This window comes from Tachysurus fulvidraco, chromosome 23 (genome assembly GCF_022655615.1).
Source record: "Tachysurus fulvidraco isolate hzauxx_2018 chromosome 23, HZAU_PFXX_2.0, whole genome shotgun sequence".
Classification (NCBI taxonomy): Eukaryota; Metazoa; Chordata; class Actinopteri; order Siluriformes; family Bagridae; genus Tachysurus; species Tachysurus fulvidraco.
In genome coordinates, this window is record NC_062540.1 from 17906799 (window position 1) to 17923585 (window position 16787).

At 40.6% G+C, this 16787-nt stretch overlaps 1 protein-coding gene across 2 annotated transcripts in view; it reads right to left on the reverse strand.

The window, feature by feature from the left end:
- The window catches only part of sgk1 (serum/glucocorticoid regulated kinase 1), a 38170-nt gene extending 37310 nt beyond the window's left edge, over positions 1-860 (reverse strand). The window contains exons 1-2 of one of the 2 annotated variants that reach the window (XM_047807058.1): positions 617-860; positions 299-420 (exon numbers count right to left, since the gene is read on the reverse strand). In XM_047807058.1, coding sequence (XP_047663014.1) covers positions 299-376 — 78 coding nt within the window. In that variant the 5' untranslated portion in view covers positions 377-420; positions 617-860. Of the gene's footprint in view, positions 1-298; positions 421-616 lie in introns of those variants that run through there. The other variant, XM_047807059.1, reaches the window with a different exon arrangement.
- Positions 861-16787: the final 15927 nt, after the last annotated feature.

Genomic DNA, 16787 nt, shown 5'->3' on the forward strand with positions numbered 1-16787 from the left:
CACACTATGCTCATTACAGTGAGCCCATTAGATACCCATTAGTTCACTCTGTATCATAGCTATCATAGTACAAGCATCAAGGCAGTTTAAATGAGTTAAACCTGAGTCTACCCGAGGCAAAGACCTGGAGGAAGTTTAAACCAATTCAGAGTTGCTGGCTAACTACATTAGTCTCATGGCTCCATTGCATGAGTTACAACACATAGGAGGAGCTTTCTAAACTTCACAATCTTACAGCCAATCAGGTTAAACTGCGTACGTCCACAAGGCACTTCCACACAGAGCTGATCATACATACCTTCCTTTTGACGAACTGGAAAGCAGAGCACTTCTTAAAGGAGAAGGTCTGTTTCTCTGTGCCGTGGACTAAGCGCATGGCCTCCGGCAGCCCCGCACACTCCGCAGAACCCAGTATGATGCCTGTGGAGCGGTTCGGAGAAGACGGGGCAAAGAGATGTCAAGAGATGTTTACATTTTCTTTGCCAAAACACATTCAGTTCTAGCCATGACTGCTTTAGTAAATCTGACACAAGCATCTGTATGTTTTTGGTATACACAATACCATGCATGTGTGCATAAGCTAGAGACGACAAGCAACAATTACTCATAGTCTCACCGGTATCGTTGCTTCCGATGGTCCAGGATGCACTCGCTGTTCTCGCTGACTCCGATGATGTCGCTGCAGCCGGGATGATGGTGCTGATAGGCGATGATGCCGTTTCTATTACATCATGCCCACTGAGCTGCTTCGACTAAGGCTCTGCGCTGCACTGCTGCCTGCAGGTGGTGTGTATGTGTGTCTATTTTATGTGTGTGTTTCTGTGTGTGTGTGTGTTTGTGAGAGAGAGATAAAGAGGCAAGGGAGATGAAGCAAATGATGCACTTTGTCAATGAGAGACAAGAGCCCAATATGCAGCGTCCCTTCGTCTCCTCTGCTCTCCCTCTATCTGTACGGCACTCTCTCTGTCGTTCTCTCATCCTTCTGTCCCCCTCCCCTTTCTGCTACAGATGATGCTCTCTCTCTCTCTCTCTCTCTCTCTCTCTCTCTCTCTCTCGCATTGTGTGAATGAAGGTTTTGCCTCATAAGTGGATGAATGGGGAATGATGGATTACTGAGGTGTGTTCAGCTTCACCATTCCTGTCAAATGAGATGATGCAATGCAGCAACCTTGACTTAATGTACACCACACACACACACACACACACACAGACACACACACACACACACACACACACACACACACACACACACACACACACACACACACAAAAACGTGCAAATGATGACGTTTACAAAGCACAACAATTATTTATTCTACTAATTTAATATTTAACTTTTACATCGGGACAGGAAAACTGATAAATAAAAACAACTACAGTGCAAACCACAACTAGGATTGGCCAATTTTTGCCCAATTTTTCTCACAGTTGGTGATTTTGGTGAAAATTAGATAAAGCTAGCTGTTTTGGAAACTTCAAACTGAACCAAACACCCCCCCCCCCCCCCAAAATAAACACAAGAACTAAACGCCTAAAGGCTAAATGCTAAATTGCAGCTAACATGATCGACAGCTGGTTTGGGAGGAGTTGCAGCCTCACATCTCAAGGGTCTCGGGTTCGATCCTGAGCTCGGGATTCTGTCAGTGCAGAGAAAACTGACGGGATTCTGTCAGTGCAGAGGAAGAAACCTCCCAAGATCAATGTTTTCTCAGTAAAAACAAGTATCTCCGTAAAAAAAAAAAAAAATCATGTCATTGTGCTATGGCTTTGTTCTTATTGTGATGCTGTGACTTGCTCCAGGATTCGAATACAAAGTTTTAAATCTGATTATTAACAGGATGATGTAGTACTAGTGGTGGCTTAAGTAGTTAAGTCTCTGGGGTGTTGATTGGAGGATTAGGGTTCAAGCCCCATAACCACCAATCTGACACTGTTGGGCCCTTGAAAAGGCCCTTAAAAGTCTCTGCTCCAGTGATGCAGTATCATAGCTGACCCTGTGCTCTGACCCCAACCTCCAAAGTTGGGATATGCAAAGAAATAATTTCACTGTGCTGTAATGTATACGTGAAAAAATAAATGCTGCTTCTATTCTACTCATAGCAACACAAAAATGGTTAACAAAGCTGTTATTTATTTCCAAGAACCCATTATTGTTTTAGCCCCACGTTCAAAACCAAAACCAACCCCAAAACGCTTATCAGTCAGCCATATTAGTCTGCCGTTCATTCAGTAATACCTCGTTGTACAATAGTTAGTTCTAAATAACAACAGGCAGAAATGTGTTCTCAGGGTCACTCTGAGACTCGTGGAATGAGCCAATGATTATTAGCCAGCAGGTGACTAAATCAGTCAATAATGAAGTCTTGACACTGAAATAGCTTTGCTGAATGGATAGTTTAATGTTTAGCATTGCTCAAGCACTTCCAAGAAGGCTAAAAGATCTGTCTGCTCTGTACAGAGAATCGAGTCTTTCACAGAATTAAGTCGTTTAACACTGCTGTTTTCTGCTACATTAACTTCCTGTCATGACCGAGTGAGCAGGTGAGTGGCAGCATGCTGGTAAACAGGTACAAAAAATACATACATATAAACATACAAACATACAAAGCAGCACACACACACACACACACACACACACACACACACACACACACACACACACACACACACACACACACACACACATACATACATACATACACACACATACATACATACATACATACATATGTACGTACGTACGTACGTACGTACGTACGTACGTACATACAAACAAACAAACAAACAAACATACACACACACACACACACACACACACACACACAAACATACACACACACACACACACATACATACACACACACACACACACACATACATACATACATACATACATACATACATACGTACATACAAACAAACAAACAAACACACACATACATACAAACACACACACACACATACATACATACATACATACAAACAAACACACACACAAACACACATACACACACACACATATATACATACATACAAACATACACACACACACACACACACACACACACACACATACATACATACATACATACATACATACAAACATACACACACACACACACACACACATACATACATACATACATACAAACAAACACACACAAACACACATACACACACACACATATATACATACATACAAACATACACACACACACACACACACACACACACACACACACATACATACATACATACATACATACAAACATACACACACACACACACACACACATACATACATACATACATACATACAAACAAATGCACGCACACACACACACACACACACACACACAGACACACATGCTTTTTTCTTCCTACTTGTTTAGAAGTAAATTCTATTACATATCTAAATGATAAAATGTTCAAAATAGTCAACAGGCGCTGGTCTTTGCATGATCTATAAATGATGGCAATTGGTAGTCCAATTTCCTGTAATTAAAAAGATTTTTTCATAATTTCTATTCATTTTTAACCACAATAGAGAAGAATTCTTGAGGTAGATTAGACAAAATGCCGTACAGTATAACAGCAGCTCGGACAGCAGGTTTATATCAATATTAATAAGGAAATTGCTCTAATGGTAACTGCTTACTTAATGCATACCAGATGCTTCAAATAAAACATACATAATACTTTTTTGTTTGTTTTGTTTCTTTTTTTAGACTTTCTCTTTCAGTCATCTCCAGCATCTCCGGCATCAGAGGTAAAGCTGCACCTTTCTGTGTTCTCACTATCATGACCTTCTGTGTTTTGTCTTATTAACTGGCTGGTGTGTGACATCAGGAGCGATCATGTTTAACGATTTCTTGTTTAATGTAAGTTTAAACAGATAAAAGTGATATGTCCTTCTTTAATAATAACAGTAAAAAAATTAAACTGTAGACTGATTCAACTTGGAACAATAACTTCATTACAACAACAATAAGGCTGCTTCATGCCACACTGTCATTTCCAATTGTTCCTGTAACAGGATGTTGTTCTGAATAAAACTGAAATAAGGTGAGTGCAGCAATGTTCAGGATTCTGTCCTTAATATGCAGGGAATAACTATCTCTCTCTCTCTCTCTCTCTCTCTCTCTCTCTCTCTCTCTCTCTCTCTCTCTCTCTCTCTCTGTGTGTGTGTGTGTGTGTGTGTGTGTGTGTGTGTGTGTGTGTGTGTGTGTGAGATTTTTAAACAAGCATGAGTGTGGAACAGATTATGTCATTCTTGGATCTCTCTCTCTCTCTCTCTCTCTCTCTCTCTCTCTCTCTCTCTCTCTCTCTCTCTCTCTCTCTCTCTCTCTCTCTCTCTCTCTCTGTCTTCCTGGCCTGCTCTGTGAATAACCACAGGAAGCGTGACACCGTCACAGCCGAGTCCCGCCGTGAATCTCCACCATTACATCCATCCATCTATCTCGGTCTGAAGCCAAGGAATAACGTCATGGTGTGGACAGGAGATGCATCAAGGTAATTGCAATTCAAGATGGCAGATCTCCTGCATAATGCAGGCAGCGTTCTCCTGAAAGTAATACGCACATAGAAACAGCTAGAATGTCTTATTTTTCTATCATAATCTCACATGATTATGCTGAGTCATTTGGAGATACAGTGCTGCCTAACAGAGGGAGGACGGCTGATAGCTAGCTACACCGCTAATTACGCTGCATCGACAGATCGGAAAATTACTCATCTTTAGCGTCTCTGGTGTTAAATCTTCAACACAACCAATGTACACTCTTACATAACAAAGACGGGTTTTTACTACTATAAAGTCAAAGGTTAAGTACTTTATGGTACGTTTATGTGCTCTTCTACATGTCATTTAGCGATCACTATGTAAAAGCTCACTGTGTTTTGTTTATTGATTTCAAACTTGTTAGCTAGCAACAATTACAGCCTGTTTATGCCACATTAAACCTTTGATTATTCCATGAAATATGTGGTTGTATCACTGACTTCATGGAATTTGAAGCTTTTCCTATCACGTCCACCTTACCACAAGGCCAAGATATAATCATGTTGTGCACAGGTAATATAACACAAGGCTGGATTTTGAATCATAAATATGTTTTTGGTAGTCATTTGTTTAGATGCTGCAACAAGGTAGTGCTTCAACAAAAAATTCCATGTTGAGATGATAAGTATAAATAATGATGAAAAAAAGATAAACAATCAGTGACACCAGTGGTATAGTCTACGTGATACGCAGGTATACGCCGTATACCCACTAGGAAATGCCAAGGATTTCCGTATACCCACTTAAAAAGCGTGAGGATACGTAACAATATCGTTTTGTGACAGAACTTTCATTCATAAATTCACCCCGCACTGTGTTGCGAACACAGACTGTGGTTGCGATTGCGAATCACTGACGTTTTTGGACCACTGGGGCTTCTGTGACCTGATCTGACGTCACCTACCAAGGAAAATTAGTTGCTTGGCGGTGTTTTGTGGCGCAAATTTGAAATTAACTAACTAATGTAAAGGAAGATATGAAACGAAAGCAGACCCAAACTACACTCTGAGTGTTTTCGGAAGCCTGCGCCTAAAGCTGCAGCAGCTTCGGGTGACATTTCACCCACAGCCCGAGTACAAATGTATTTGGAAAGCTTTGTAAACTACCAGTTCATTCAGTTCATAATATTCTGCAATGAAAGAGTGTTGGTGATAAAACTGAACAAATGTTTATTGTTCACTCTTAAATGTACATTGAAAATTGACAGCTGATAAAACCTGTGCTCCAGGCCCCATATTCATATAACATTTAAAGCTAAATGTAGCTCTTAAAGGTATAAAGTTCACCCAAAAATGAAAATTGTTTTATTTCCTCACCCTCAATTTGTTCCAAAACTGTATGAGTTTCTTTCTTCTGTTTAACACAAAAGATGATATTTTGAAAAATGTTGGTAATCAGACAGTTGGCCACTGACTTTCATAGTCTATATTTTTTCCTACTGTGAAAGTCAATGGGTGCTGCCAACTGTCTGATTACATTTAGCCTTAAATGTTATATGAATATGGGACCTGGAGCAAAGGTTTTATCAGCTGACTGTCTTTTGTTGCTTGTAATAAATTGGAATGTTGATAACACATAAGCAGTCTTTAATAATGCTCTCAATTACATGTAGATGCATATTTTATGCATTAGTGAGTGTGGTGGTGCCTATGGGGTGTCGCTCTAGGATGGGTGCGTATGAGGCTGGGGGGTACAAAAAACTAGACTACACCACTGAGTGACACGTTCACACTGCAAGTCTTAATGCTCAATTCGGATATTTTGCTCAGATCTGAATTTTTTGTTTGGCTGTTCACATTACCTTTTAAAATGTGACCTATATACCAGATACCAGTGTGAACTGTTTCGAACTGACCCGCATGCGCAAACGAACAATAACAATGACGTCACACGCAGCACGCCGTTGCGCTAAAGTTGACGAGGTTATGGAGGAAGTAAGCATTTTCGCTTTTCTTTCTAAATGTTTGTGTAATGGCAGCACAGAGACGCGGTGTTTTGAAAATTTTCGCATGTGGAGGGCAACTTTTGATTATTTGATCCATTTTGTACGCGTTCCGTAAAGCAACGTTTGTGTGCGTATTCTCGCCGGCGCATAATTGTGACGAATGTCGATGTAGATCGACGTAAAAGTCGCATCAAATCCGCTTTGGTTGTTCACACTGCAGCCACATTGGGAAAAAATCAGATTTGGGTCTGATTCAGGACCACATATGGAAGTAATCTGGGCTAGATTTGAGTGTTCACTCTACTCCTGAAGAAGTCTGACCTGGTCACTTGACCCCAAAAAAAAATCAGATTTGAGCCACTTTTACCAGCAGTGTGAACGGGGCTTTAGTTGACTAGCGTTAGCAGCTGTAGTAAATTAACCATTAACATACAAGGTAGAAATTTTATTCCTTTTTGCTATTATATTGATGTTCCATTACACCCACTAGGATGGGAATCAACTCATGGGATATTTTCAATCAGTTTCAATCATTATTTTATAGTCGCAAGTCTGATCTAAAATGAGTCAGCAATAAAATTAGCATTTTAAAGTGATAGCCACCCAAAATGCCGTGTCATTGGGAAATACGTTTGTTAGCTTGCTAGCTGTTGCTAGCACAAGGTAATGGGCTACATTTAACAAATCACAATATAAAATTTTATATTACTTTGACAGTCCATTATTATTTTTGAACTGAATGGGATTTGAATCTGTGCTATCAAAGACCTTTAGCCTTGTAGCATGTTGTTTTAATTAAAGATGGTGGATTTTTTTTTTATAATTTGTTTAAATTATAGTATATTCATTAAATTATAATATATTAAAAATATTATTATAAATAATCATTGAAAAACAGTTTCAATAATAATATTGTAATGTTGAATATTTAAAAAAAATATATTTCAACAACCAACATTATAAGCTAAGTTATTAATTTTTATTTCCTGATTGTGTTTATTAAGAATAGTCTTGCTAGCATAGCATAGCACAAGGTTACAGCTTAAGGAGCCACCCGATAGTGTGATGTTTGTAACTCTGACACCCTCTAATGAGAATTAAATCTTCACTATGATATCCATGGAACGTGAAATGAAATGCAAAACCACAAATCCAATTGACAGAGATTTGATTATTCATTCGAAGCTTGTTAGCTAGCCTGCTAATCACAAAGGATCAAGAGCTTAATTTAGGAAAGCACACAAGCGTAATTACTCAACAGTGTACCTTAAGAGAATGAATGTTCTTTCCCTTATTTTCAGGAGATGTTAATTCGGTATTCATAATTAATAAAGCGTCAGAAAAAGTGGGTGAGGAAGATAATCATCTGTGATAAGAAGAGCATCCAGAACCTTCCACAGCACTCTGGAACATTCGTAGCATTTCCATTTCTAAAGCTAGATTTTGTTTCTAAATTGTTGATTTCTTTTGCAGCACACACAATGACACACACACACACACACACACACACAGCATAAGAAAGAGTGCCTTATGAAATAAACATAGCTCATGTGATTTGTATGCTCATGACAGATACTGTAGATATCTCTCTCTCTCTCTCTCACACACACACACACACACACACACACACACACACAGTTGCAGTGTAGCAAGGACAACAGGTTAAGCCTTTTCTTTAAATCTTTGAATAAATATGGCACAGTGGCACACACACAGTGTGTGTGTGTGTGTGTGTGTGTGTGTGTGTGTGTGTGTGTGTGTGTGTGTGTGTGTGTGTGTGTGTGTGTTACACTGCTATGGTCTGGTGATTGTCTATTCCCGGCACCGGATCTCTTGCCAGGATAAGCGCTTACGGGAAGTGAGATAAAGGTGTAGTTTTCACATTGTCACACCTGACCATCACACCCACACATGTTGAACATCATATTCCAGATTTAGTCCCTACTTTAACTGTTATAATAATCTCCAGTCTTTCCAGTAGATGTTGAAGCATCACTGTGGGGATTTGTGATCATTCAGCTTCAAGAGCATTAGTAAGATCAGACTCTAGTGTAACAGTGAGGAGGTCTGGGGTTCAGTCAGTGTTCAAGTTCATCCAAAGGTGTTCAGTGGGGTTGAGTCAGAGGTAGGGCTCAGTGAAGGACCCTCGAGTTCTTCCACTCTAACATTAACATAAAATGTCTTTGTTGAGCTCTCAGTGTTTAATTTTTCCAGTTTTTCTGAGATTCCAATGCTTTGGCGAAGGTCCACATGTGGAAGTGACTGTACATGCTGTACATGGCCATTTAAGGGTATTTATTTAAATTACAGTAAATACATTTTCATGTAAAAATCTGATAGGAAATTTGTATAATGGTGATGCTACAGCCTTCAACACTCCATGCTGTCTGGAACAGAGGGAGAACATACGCTCTCTCCTGTCAATCAAAGCAGCAGTACCCAATCAACAGTGTCTGGATTATCATGTATAAAGAAAATGGCTTTTCCTGGTGATAAATCTGTGGTTGTATTTGGGTTTGTTCAGGTTTTTTTTTTCTTCTGTGAATTAATTATGTGGTATGTGGAAATTACGAGACCACGACACACAACATTTTTTCAATCATTTCTCATAATTCTTGTCTGTGGTCATCATAGCTACATGCCACATAGGCACCGGAGAGAGTTTTACAATAGTCAAAGTGCTGTTGTCATTATTTATTTTTAGCACGTTTGCCTCACACCTCCAGGGTTGGGGGTTTGATTCCCGCCTCCTCCTTGTGTGTGTGGAGTTTGCATGTTCTCCCCGTGCATCGGGGGTTTCCTCCGGGTACTCCGGTTTCCTCCCCCGGTCCAAAGACATGCATGGTAGATTGATTAACATCTCTGGAAAATTGTCCGTAGTGTGTGAGCGAATGAGAGTGTGTGTGTGTGTGTGTGTGCCCTGCAATGGGTTGGCACTCCGTCCAGGGTGTATCCTGCCTCAATGCCCGATAACGCCCAAGAAGTCGGATAAGCGGTAGAAAATGAATGGATGAATAAACGCAACTTGATGGATATATTCAGTGACATTTGGTTACACATTAAAATGAAATCTATACAACAGCGCTGTAGATTTCTCGAATCTGATTGTCAGAATGGAAAACAGCATAAATACAAACGGTTTGACTGGAGAATTTTTTTTTTACATTGTTAAAAGTCCTGATGGAAAACTACACAAGAACAGCTTTACCACCCATGTTAAACTCTTTATATGATGTCTTGCACATTCACTCAATTGATGTTTTGCACACCGCATTAGAGTTAGGTGGAAACAGTTCTTTCGCTGTGGCAATCCCTAACAGGAAAAGCCAAAAGAAGGAGAAGAAGACTGTACAATATACAGTTTACACACTCATCAGCTCTATTTTGTGTATTTGTCCTGTAATGTTTTGTATTGTCTGTTTGCACCAGGTTGTAACTCGGACAACTTACTTTAAGTCATTTTATATAGCGCCATAGTCCTGGAGGAACGTTGTGTCGTTTCGAGCTTCACTCTTAACTAAAAGAGTACGAAAACACACTTTCCCATAATCGTCTCTCATCACTCCGATTCAAAATGAAATACAAAGCTGATGGATATTTTCAGCGTAAACATAGAGTACTATCACATTCGGTTAGACTCATCAGTGAGTCATCAAAAAAAATAGAAACCTGGCTCGTCTTTCCTTTGGGTGTTATTCATCCATTCTGTGTAGAGCTCTGTGGATAAATACACGGGGACAGAAGTGTGTGTGGGTGTGAAGAATGTTTTACTGTGAGTGTCTGTGATACCTCTGTGTGTTTGTGTGCATGTGCTTGTACTGTAGCTGATTAAGCCTGCTTGTACTCAGCAGCCAAACCACAAGGCCAACAAACTCCTACTCCAACACAAACATACAGAACAATACACACAATATTATTAAACCCTTAAATTGTATCGATTTTTACAGAGCCGTAGGTGACATGGGGGATATTTTGGAACAAAGTGTAGCCACGAATAAATATATTGATGCAACAAGTTACAGAAAATCCACTGAAATGGACCCAAACACTATTACACTGTAATACTAACTGTTAATATTACAGTGGACTGAAGCACAAAGACAAACTACAGTCACTGGTGTTGCAACATGGACACCATTGTCCTGCGTCACCGTAAGCAAATAGAAATTTTCACCCATGACTGTTAAATGATTAACTGAAAGGCGTATATTACATATGACATTCCACATGTATGTCAGTGGACTTCATGGTCATTTACAGTTTTTTTCAATCGCTAACGAGCGCTTACGTACACTTAAGATAATTTTTCTAAACTCTTAACACAGACTTACACCTACAAAACACAATTGGCCAAATTGATAATTTTCCTCTCAAAAGCACATTTTGTTAAATATATACTAACTCTCCATTTCAAAACAGAACACATCTTTCTCTGCACACACTAACTTTACCGCAACACTGGAAAACTGACTCAAAATGAAATTATTCTGTCAAAGAATAACACTTGTTTTCACTTCACAAGTTATATGCAGTCAATCAAAGTACACCAGGTTTCAAAATACTGGCTATTGTAGACATTAGAAAAACTGCATAGACTTTTATGTTCCAGGTAACATGCAATCCACCTTTTACACAAAATGTCTTAGTTGGGAATTGTATGTCCACATGTACAGTAATGTTCACATTCAAACTCATTCCAGTAAAAAACAAATCAATTATTTTTTTCTTTACTGTTTACTAAAGGAGGTTCAGTAGAAACACAATATAATAGAACGGAAAAAGTTTTACAGTATTTTGCTTACAGTGAACAAAATATCATATATAAGAGCATTCTGAAAAACAAAACAGAAAAAAGCCCAGATAAGAAGGGGGGGACTAAAAATAGCACAAAATTAATGTATCCAATCCCTGCGATCTTCAGGGTTTGGCCACATGTTTTCGCCAACATTACGTCTGATATCATCCAAGGCGATGCACCTGGGTTAAAACCGCTTGGTACAATATGTCGGATGCACCCTTGGCAATCTTGAACTGTGATGTCCCTGCAGCCAGCATCCATGGTTTCAAGGAGGGACATCTGGTCATGTGGCTGATGGTCATAAACCTTCCACCTCCATGCAGAAAAAAATGCAATACTTACCTGTTGGTTTGTTGAAAGATGCTAGTAATGGAGAGAACCGTTGACCGCCTCAGATTGGGTTGCACTCTTTCACCAGCCTCTCTTAGTGAGAGACCGTGGTTGATTACATGGTCAATGATAGTGGCATGAATTTTATTCACTGCACCTCTTACTGCACCTCTCACTGCACCTGCACCTCTCACTGCACCTCCTACTGCACCTCTCACTGCACCTCTCACTGCACCTCTCACTGCACCTGCACCTCTCACTGCACCTCCTACTGCACCTCTTACTGCACCTCCTACTTCACCTCTTACTGCACCTCTCACTGCACCTCTTACTGCACCTCTCACTGCACCTCTTACTGCACCTCTCACTGCACCTCCTACTGCACCTCCTATTGCACCTCTCACTGCACCTCCTACTGCACCTCTCACTGCACCTCCTACTGCACCTCCTACTGCACCTTTCACTGCACCTCCTACTGCACCTCTCACTGCACCTCCTACTGCACCTCTTACTGCACCTCTCACTGCACCTCTCACTGCACCTCTCACTGCACCTCCTACTGCACCTCTCACTGCACCTCTCACTGCACCTCCTACTGCACCTCCTACTGCACCTCTTATTGCACCTCCTACTGCACCTCTTACTGCACCTCTCACTGCACCTCTTACTGCACCTCTTACTGCACTTCTTACTGCACTTCTCACTGCACCTCCTACTGCACCTCTCACTGCACCTCCTACTGCACCTCTTACTGCACCTCTCACTGCACCTCTCACTGCACCTCCTACTGCACCTCTTACTGCACCTCTCACTGCACCTCCTACTGCACCTCTTACTGCACCTCTCACTGCACTTCTCACTGCACCTATTACTGCACCTCTTACTGCACCTCTCACTGCACCTCCTACTGCACCTCTTACTGCACCTCCTACTGCACCTCTTACTGCACCTCTCACTGCACCTCTTACTGCACTTCTCACTGCACCTCTTACTGCACTTCTTACTGCACCTCTTACTGCACTTCTCACTGCACCTCCTACTGCACCTCTCACTGCACCTCCTACTGCACCTCTTACTGCACCTCTCACTGCACCTCTCACTGCACCTCCTATTGCACCTCTTACTGCACCTCTCACTGCACCTCCTACTGCACCTCCTACTGCACCTTTCACTGCACCTCCTACTGCACCTCTCACTGCACCTCCTACTGCACCTCTTACTGCACCTCTCACTGCACCTCTCACTGCACCTCTCACTGCACCTCCTACTGCACCTCTCACTGCACCTCCTACTGCACCTCCTACTGCACCTCTTATTGCACCTCCTACTGCACCTCTTACTGCACCTCTCACTGCACCTCTTACTGCACCTCTTACTGCACTTCTTACTGCACCTCTCACTGCACCTCCTACTGCACTTCTCACTGCACCTCCTACTGCACCTCTCACTGCACCTCCTACTGCACCTCTTACTGCACCTCTCACTGCACCTCTCACTGCACCTCCTACTGCACCTCTTACTGCACCTCTCACTGCACCTCCTACTGCACCTCTTACTGCACCTCTCACTGCACCTCTTACTGCACTTCTTACTGCACCTCTTACTGCACTTCTCACTGCACCTCCTACTGCACCTCTCACTGCACCTCCTACTGTACCTCTTACTGCACCTCTCACTGCACCTCTCACTGCACCTCCTACTGCACCTCTTACTGCACCTCTCACTGCACCTCCTACTGCACCTCTTACTGCACCTCTCACTGCACTTCTCACTGCACCTATTACTCCACCTCTTACTGCACCTCTCACTGCACCTCCTACTGCACCTCTTACTGCACCTCTCACTGCACCTCTTACTGCACTTCTCACTGCACCTCTTACTGCACCTCCTACTGCACCTCTTACTGCACCTCCTACTGCACCTCTCACTGCACCTCCTACTGCACCTTTCACTGCACCTCCTACTGCACCTTTCACTGCACCTCCTACTGCACCTCCTACTGCACCTCCTGCTGCACCTTTCACTGCACCTCTTACTGCACCTCTCCCTGGAGCTGGTCTTCTCCCTGGGCCACTTGCTCTTCCTCTTCCTTGTCCAGACATTACAGTGTTTGTCTTTTTCTGTTTCTGTTTCCAAAAACATCCCTCCTCAAAGTCCTCATTTTATAGTAATAGAAAAAAATAACTCCTGCCACTGAGTCTAAGCCAGACTGGAATCAGCTGTGGTTGGCCCAATTCACCCAATTCACCCAACCCAATCAGCTGTGTGTCAATTAATCAATTGTTTGCTTATTATAAGCTGAGACATGTTGTTTTTGAACTGATATCATTGCACAAGCAGAGGTTTTTATACTGTAAGGTTTGGAATATTGTTTTTGTGTGTTAACATTCCTGAATACTACAAAAACAATCCATAATTTTGTTGGGAGGTACAGTATAGCTTGTCTGTTAAGAAAATGTAAGCATTGTGGAAATGTGTTCACTGATTGCACATTGTGTGAAAACGACATGAAATGTGTGAATGGTATGGCCACAAAAGACTGATGCTGTGCTAATTGTGTTTAGAGTTTTGAAAATGTGACAACTGTTTGGACAAACACTTGTTAGCGAATGAAAAAACTGTAAAATACTTCAATTTAATACAGTTCTATTTTATTATATATAATATATAAATTAGGCGCACGGTGGCTTAGTGGTTAGCACGTTCGTCTCACAAACCCTAGGGTCGGGGTTTGATTCCCGCCTCCGCCTTGTGTGTGTGGAGTTTGCATTTTCTCCCCGTGCCTCGGGGGTTTCACTGTACTTCTTAAAGCTGTTTTGAGACAATGTCCATTGTTAAAAGTGCTATGCAAATAAAGTGAATTAAACTAAATTGAATAAAAGAAGGGGTCAAAATCACTGGTGTCTCAGGAGTAGCACATGTAACACGTGGAGATTTGAGGGCAAAGCTGTTCGTGGAAACTGCAGTCCAAAGCCTAACATATTAACTCATAGCGGCATCGTATATCATTTAAATGACTTGTTTTGGACATTGAACCTGAATATAAATGAGTAAAAATAAAAAGTTTGGCATGTGTTTTTAATTGTTGTGGTATTATATGAGTAAAAAACACTTAGAAAAAAATCTTTTTTATGTTAGATCACCTCACATCATCCCAGTATTGATTATTTTCCTTTAACAGCATGCGGTGTTGTGTTTTATTCCTCTTTTTAGCAGACTGAAAGCTCTCGGTCATCTTTTTATGCATCTCTACATGACTCCTTTTGCTTTCTCACTATGTATACAGGATGGAAGGAGGGCAGATCTGACTCAGAGAGAGAGAGAGAGAGAGAGAGAGAGAGAGAGAGAGAGAGAGAGAGATTTCCATTCTTAAAAAAAGTCTTTCATTTTCTTCAAACTTTATTAATCAATACTCTTGAGTGAGTGTGTGTGTGTGTGTGTGTGTGTGTGTGTGTGTGTGTGTGTGTGTGTGTGTGTGTGTGTGTGTGTGTAATATGGGAACCCTTGACAGATTTATTTTTAACATGGTTCCTTGTCCTCTTGTTGTGACTTCCTCTTAATCTCTCTCTCTCTCTCTCGCTCACACACACACACACACACACACACACACACACACACACACACACACACACACACACACACACACACACACACAGAGCACCCTATGCACACTATGTGACTTTGAGAGCAAGAGAAACAATAAAGATACAAATATATAGAATTTTTTTTAAGTTGTTTTGATTATAATCTTATTAAAAGAACTGTATGTAAAACTTTTTGGCTGATGGATTTTAAGCAACATAAAACCAATTTGTATAAAAAAATTGCTCAGTCGTAGCACATTGAAACCTATATAATACTTTTATACAGGTTTGGAATTTGGCAGATGTCTTCATCCAGAGTATTACACAAGTAGAATACAGTTTCCATTAAAAACATCTCATCGCAACAACAAACACAGTACATAGTTTTCATTTATTCTAGGAAGCAAGACACCAGAACAATTTTCAACCTCCAGGCATTCAAGCTGCTGAGTGGAAAAAGAAAAAGAAAAAATAATTGACACCTTTATGTTCTTCTTTTGTTAGCATCAAGCTAGGCAGCTAACTGTAAGGAATAAGTCTCCTCAAAAAAAGTAAACTTTACATTCAGTTTTATAGACCTAACATATGTATGTCTGATCTAAAACAAATATAATGTATATACACTATAACTCCTTTAAAAGAAATGAAGTGCTGCTTCTGCTAATGCTGTGAACTGCTGTCTACTTAGCATCAATGCTAAGCTGTCAGCTATAGCTATAAACTTCCTTGGACTAGCTAGCTTCCTTTCACTTGCTAGCTAATGAAATAACTTCTTGTTACTTCTGCAAAAGAAATTAGTTTACATTTTTATTTTGGAACCATTCCAAAAATATTTCTTTAATAGCTTTGGTCCAAATCTTCTACTTAGTAATCCATAAACTCAAGAGCTAAGCTACAGCTACTGTAGCCCTTCATTTGCTAGCATTGGATGCTAGCTTCCAGTCAGTCTTCAATCAGTACAGTACGTGTTAGCGCTGCAGTTAAGTGTATTATCCCTACATTAAGATAATAGAAAAATATTTATGAAATGCTGGTATTTATTTTTTAGTTTAAAATAAGACTTTTAAATATAAGCTACTACTCTGGCCTTGTCACAAGTGGGGAAAAGCATTTGCAGACGGTAGATTTAGCTAATGGTTCAACGCGCTCCTTAAATGAGCCAATTCCTAATTGGAACCACCGTGATGGATTAGCTGCAGCGTCGAGTTGGTGTTAATTAATCAAATCTTGCAAATAAATGTACTGAATGAGAATGAGAGAAAGAAAAGCTCATGTTTATGGTCGAATGATAATGTGTGGTGAGTTTAGGCAGGACACAAGCACATAAAATTAAAACAAGTGTGTTGTTCGTTCGGGGTTTTCTACAAATCATTATCCAAGTCTGTAGCACACGAGCATAATCCATAATCATACATTAAGACATAATGGAGCTCCTAGTTTACTAGTCAAGGAGTCTGCTATTTTAAGGCCTGTCAGTTTCAATGGCAAAATCTTTCCTGTAAACTGGAAAATTCGCTTTAAAATAAATTAACATAATGCACTGCAAAATTCATGGAGTATCGATGCTCA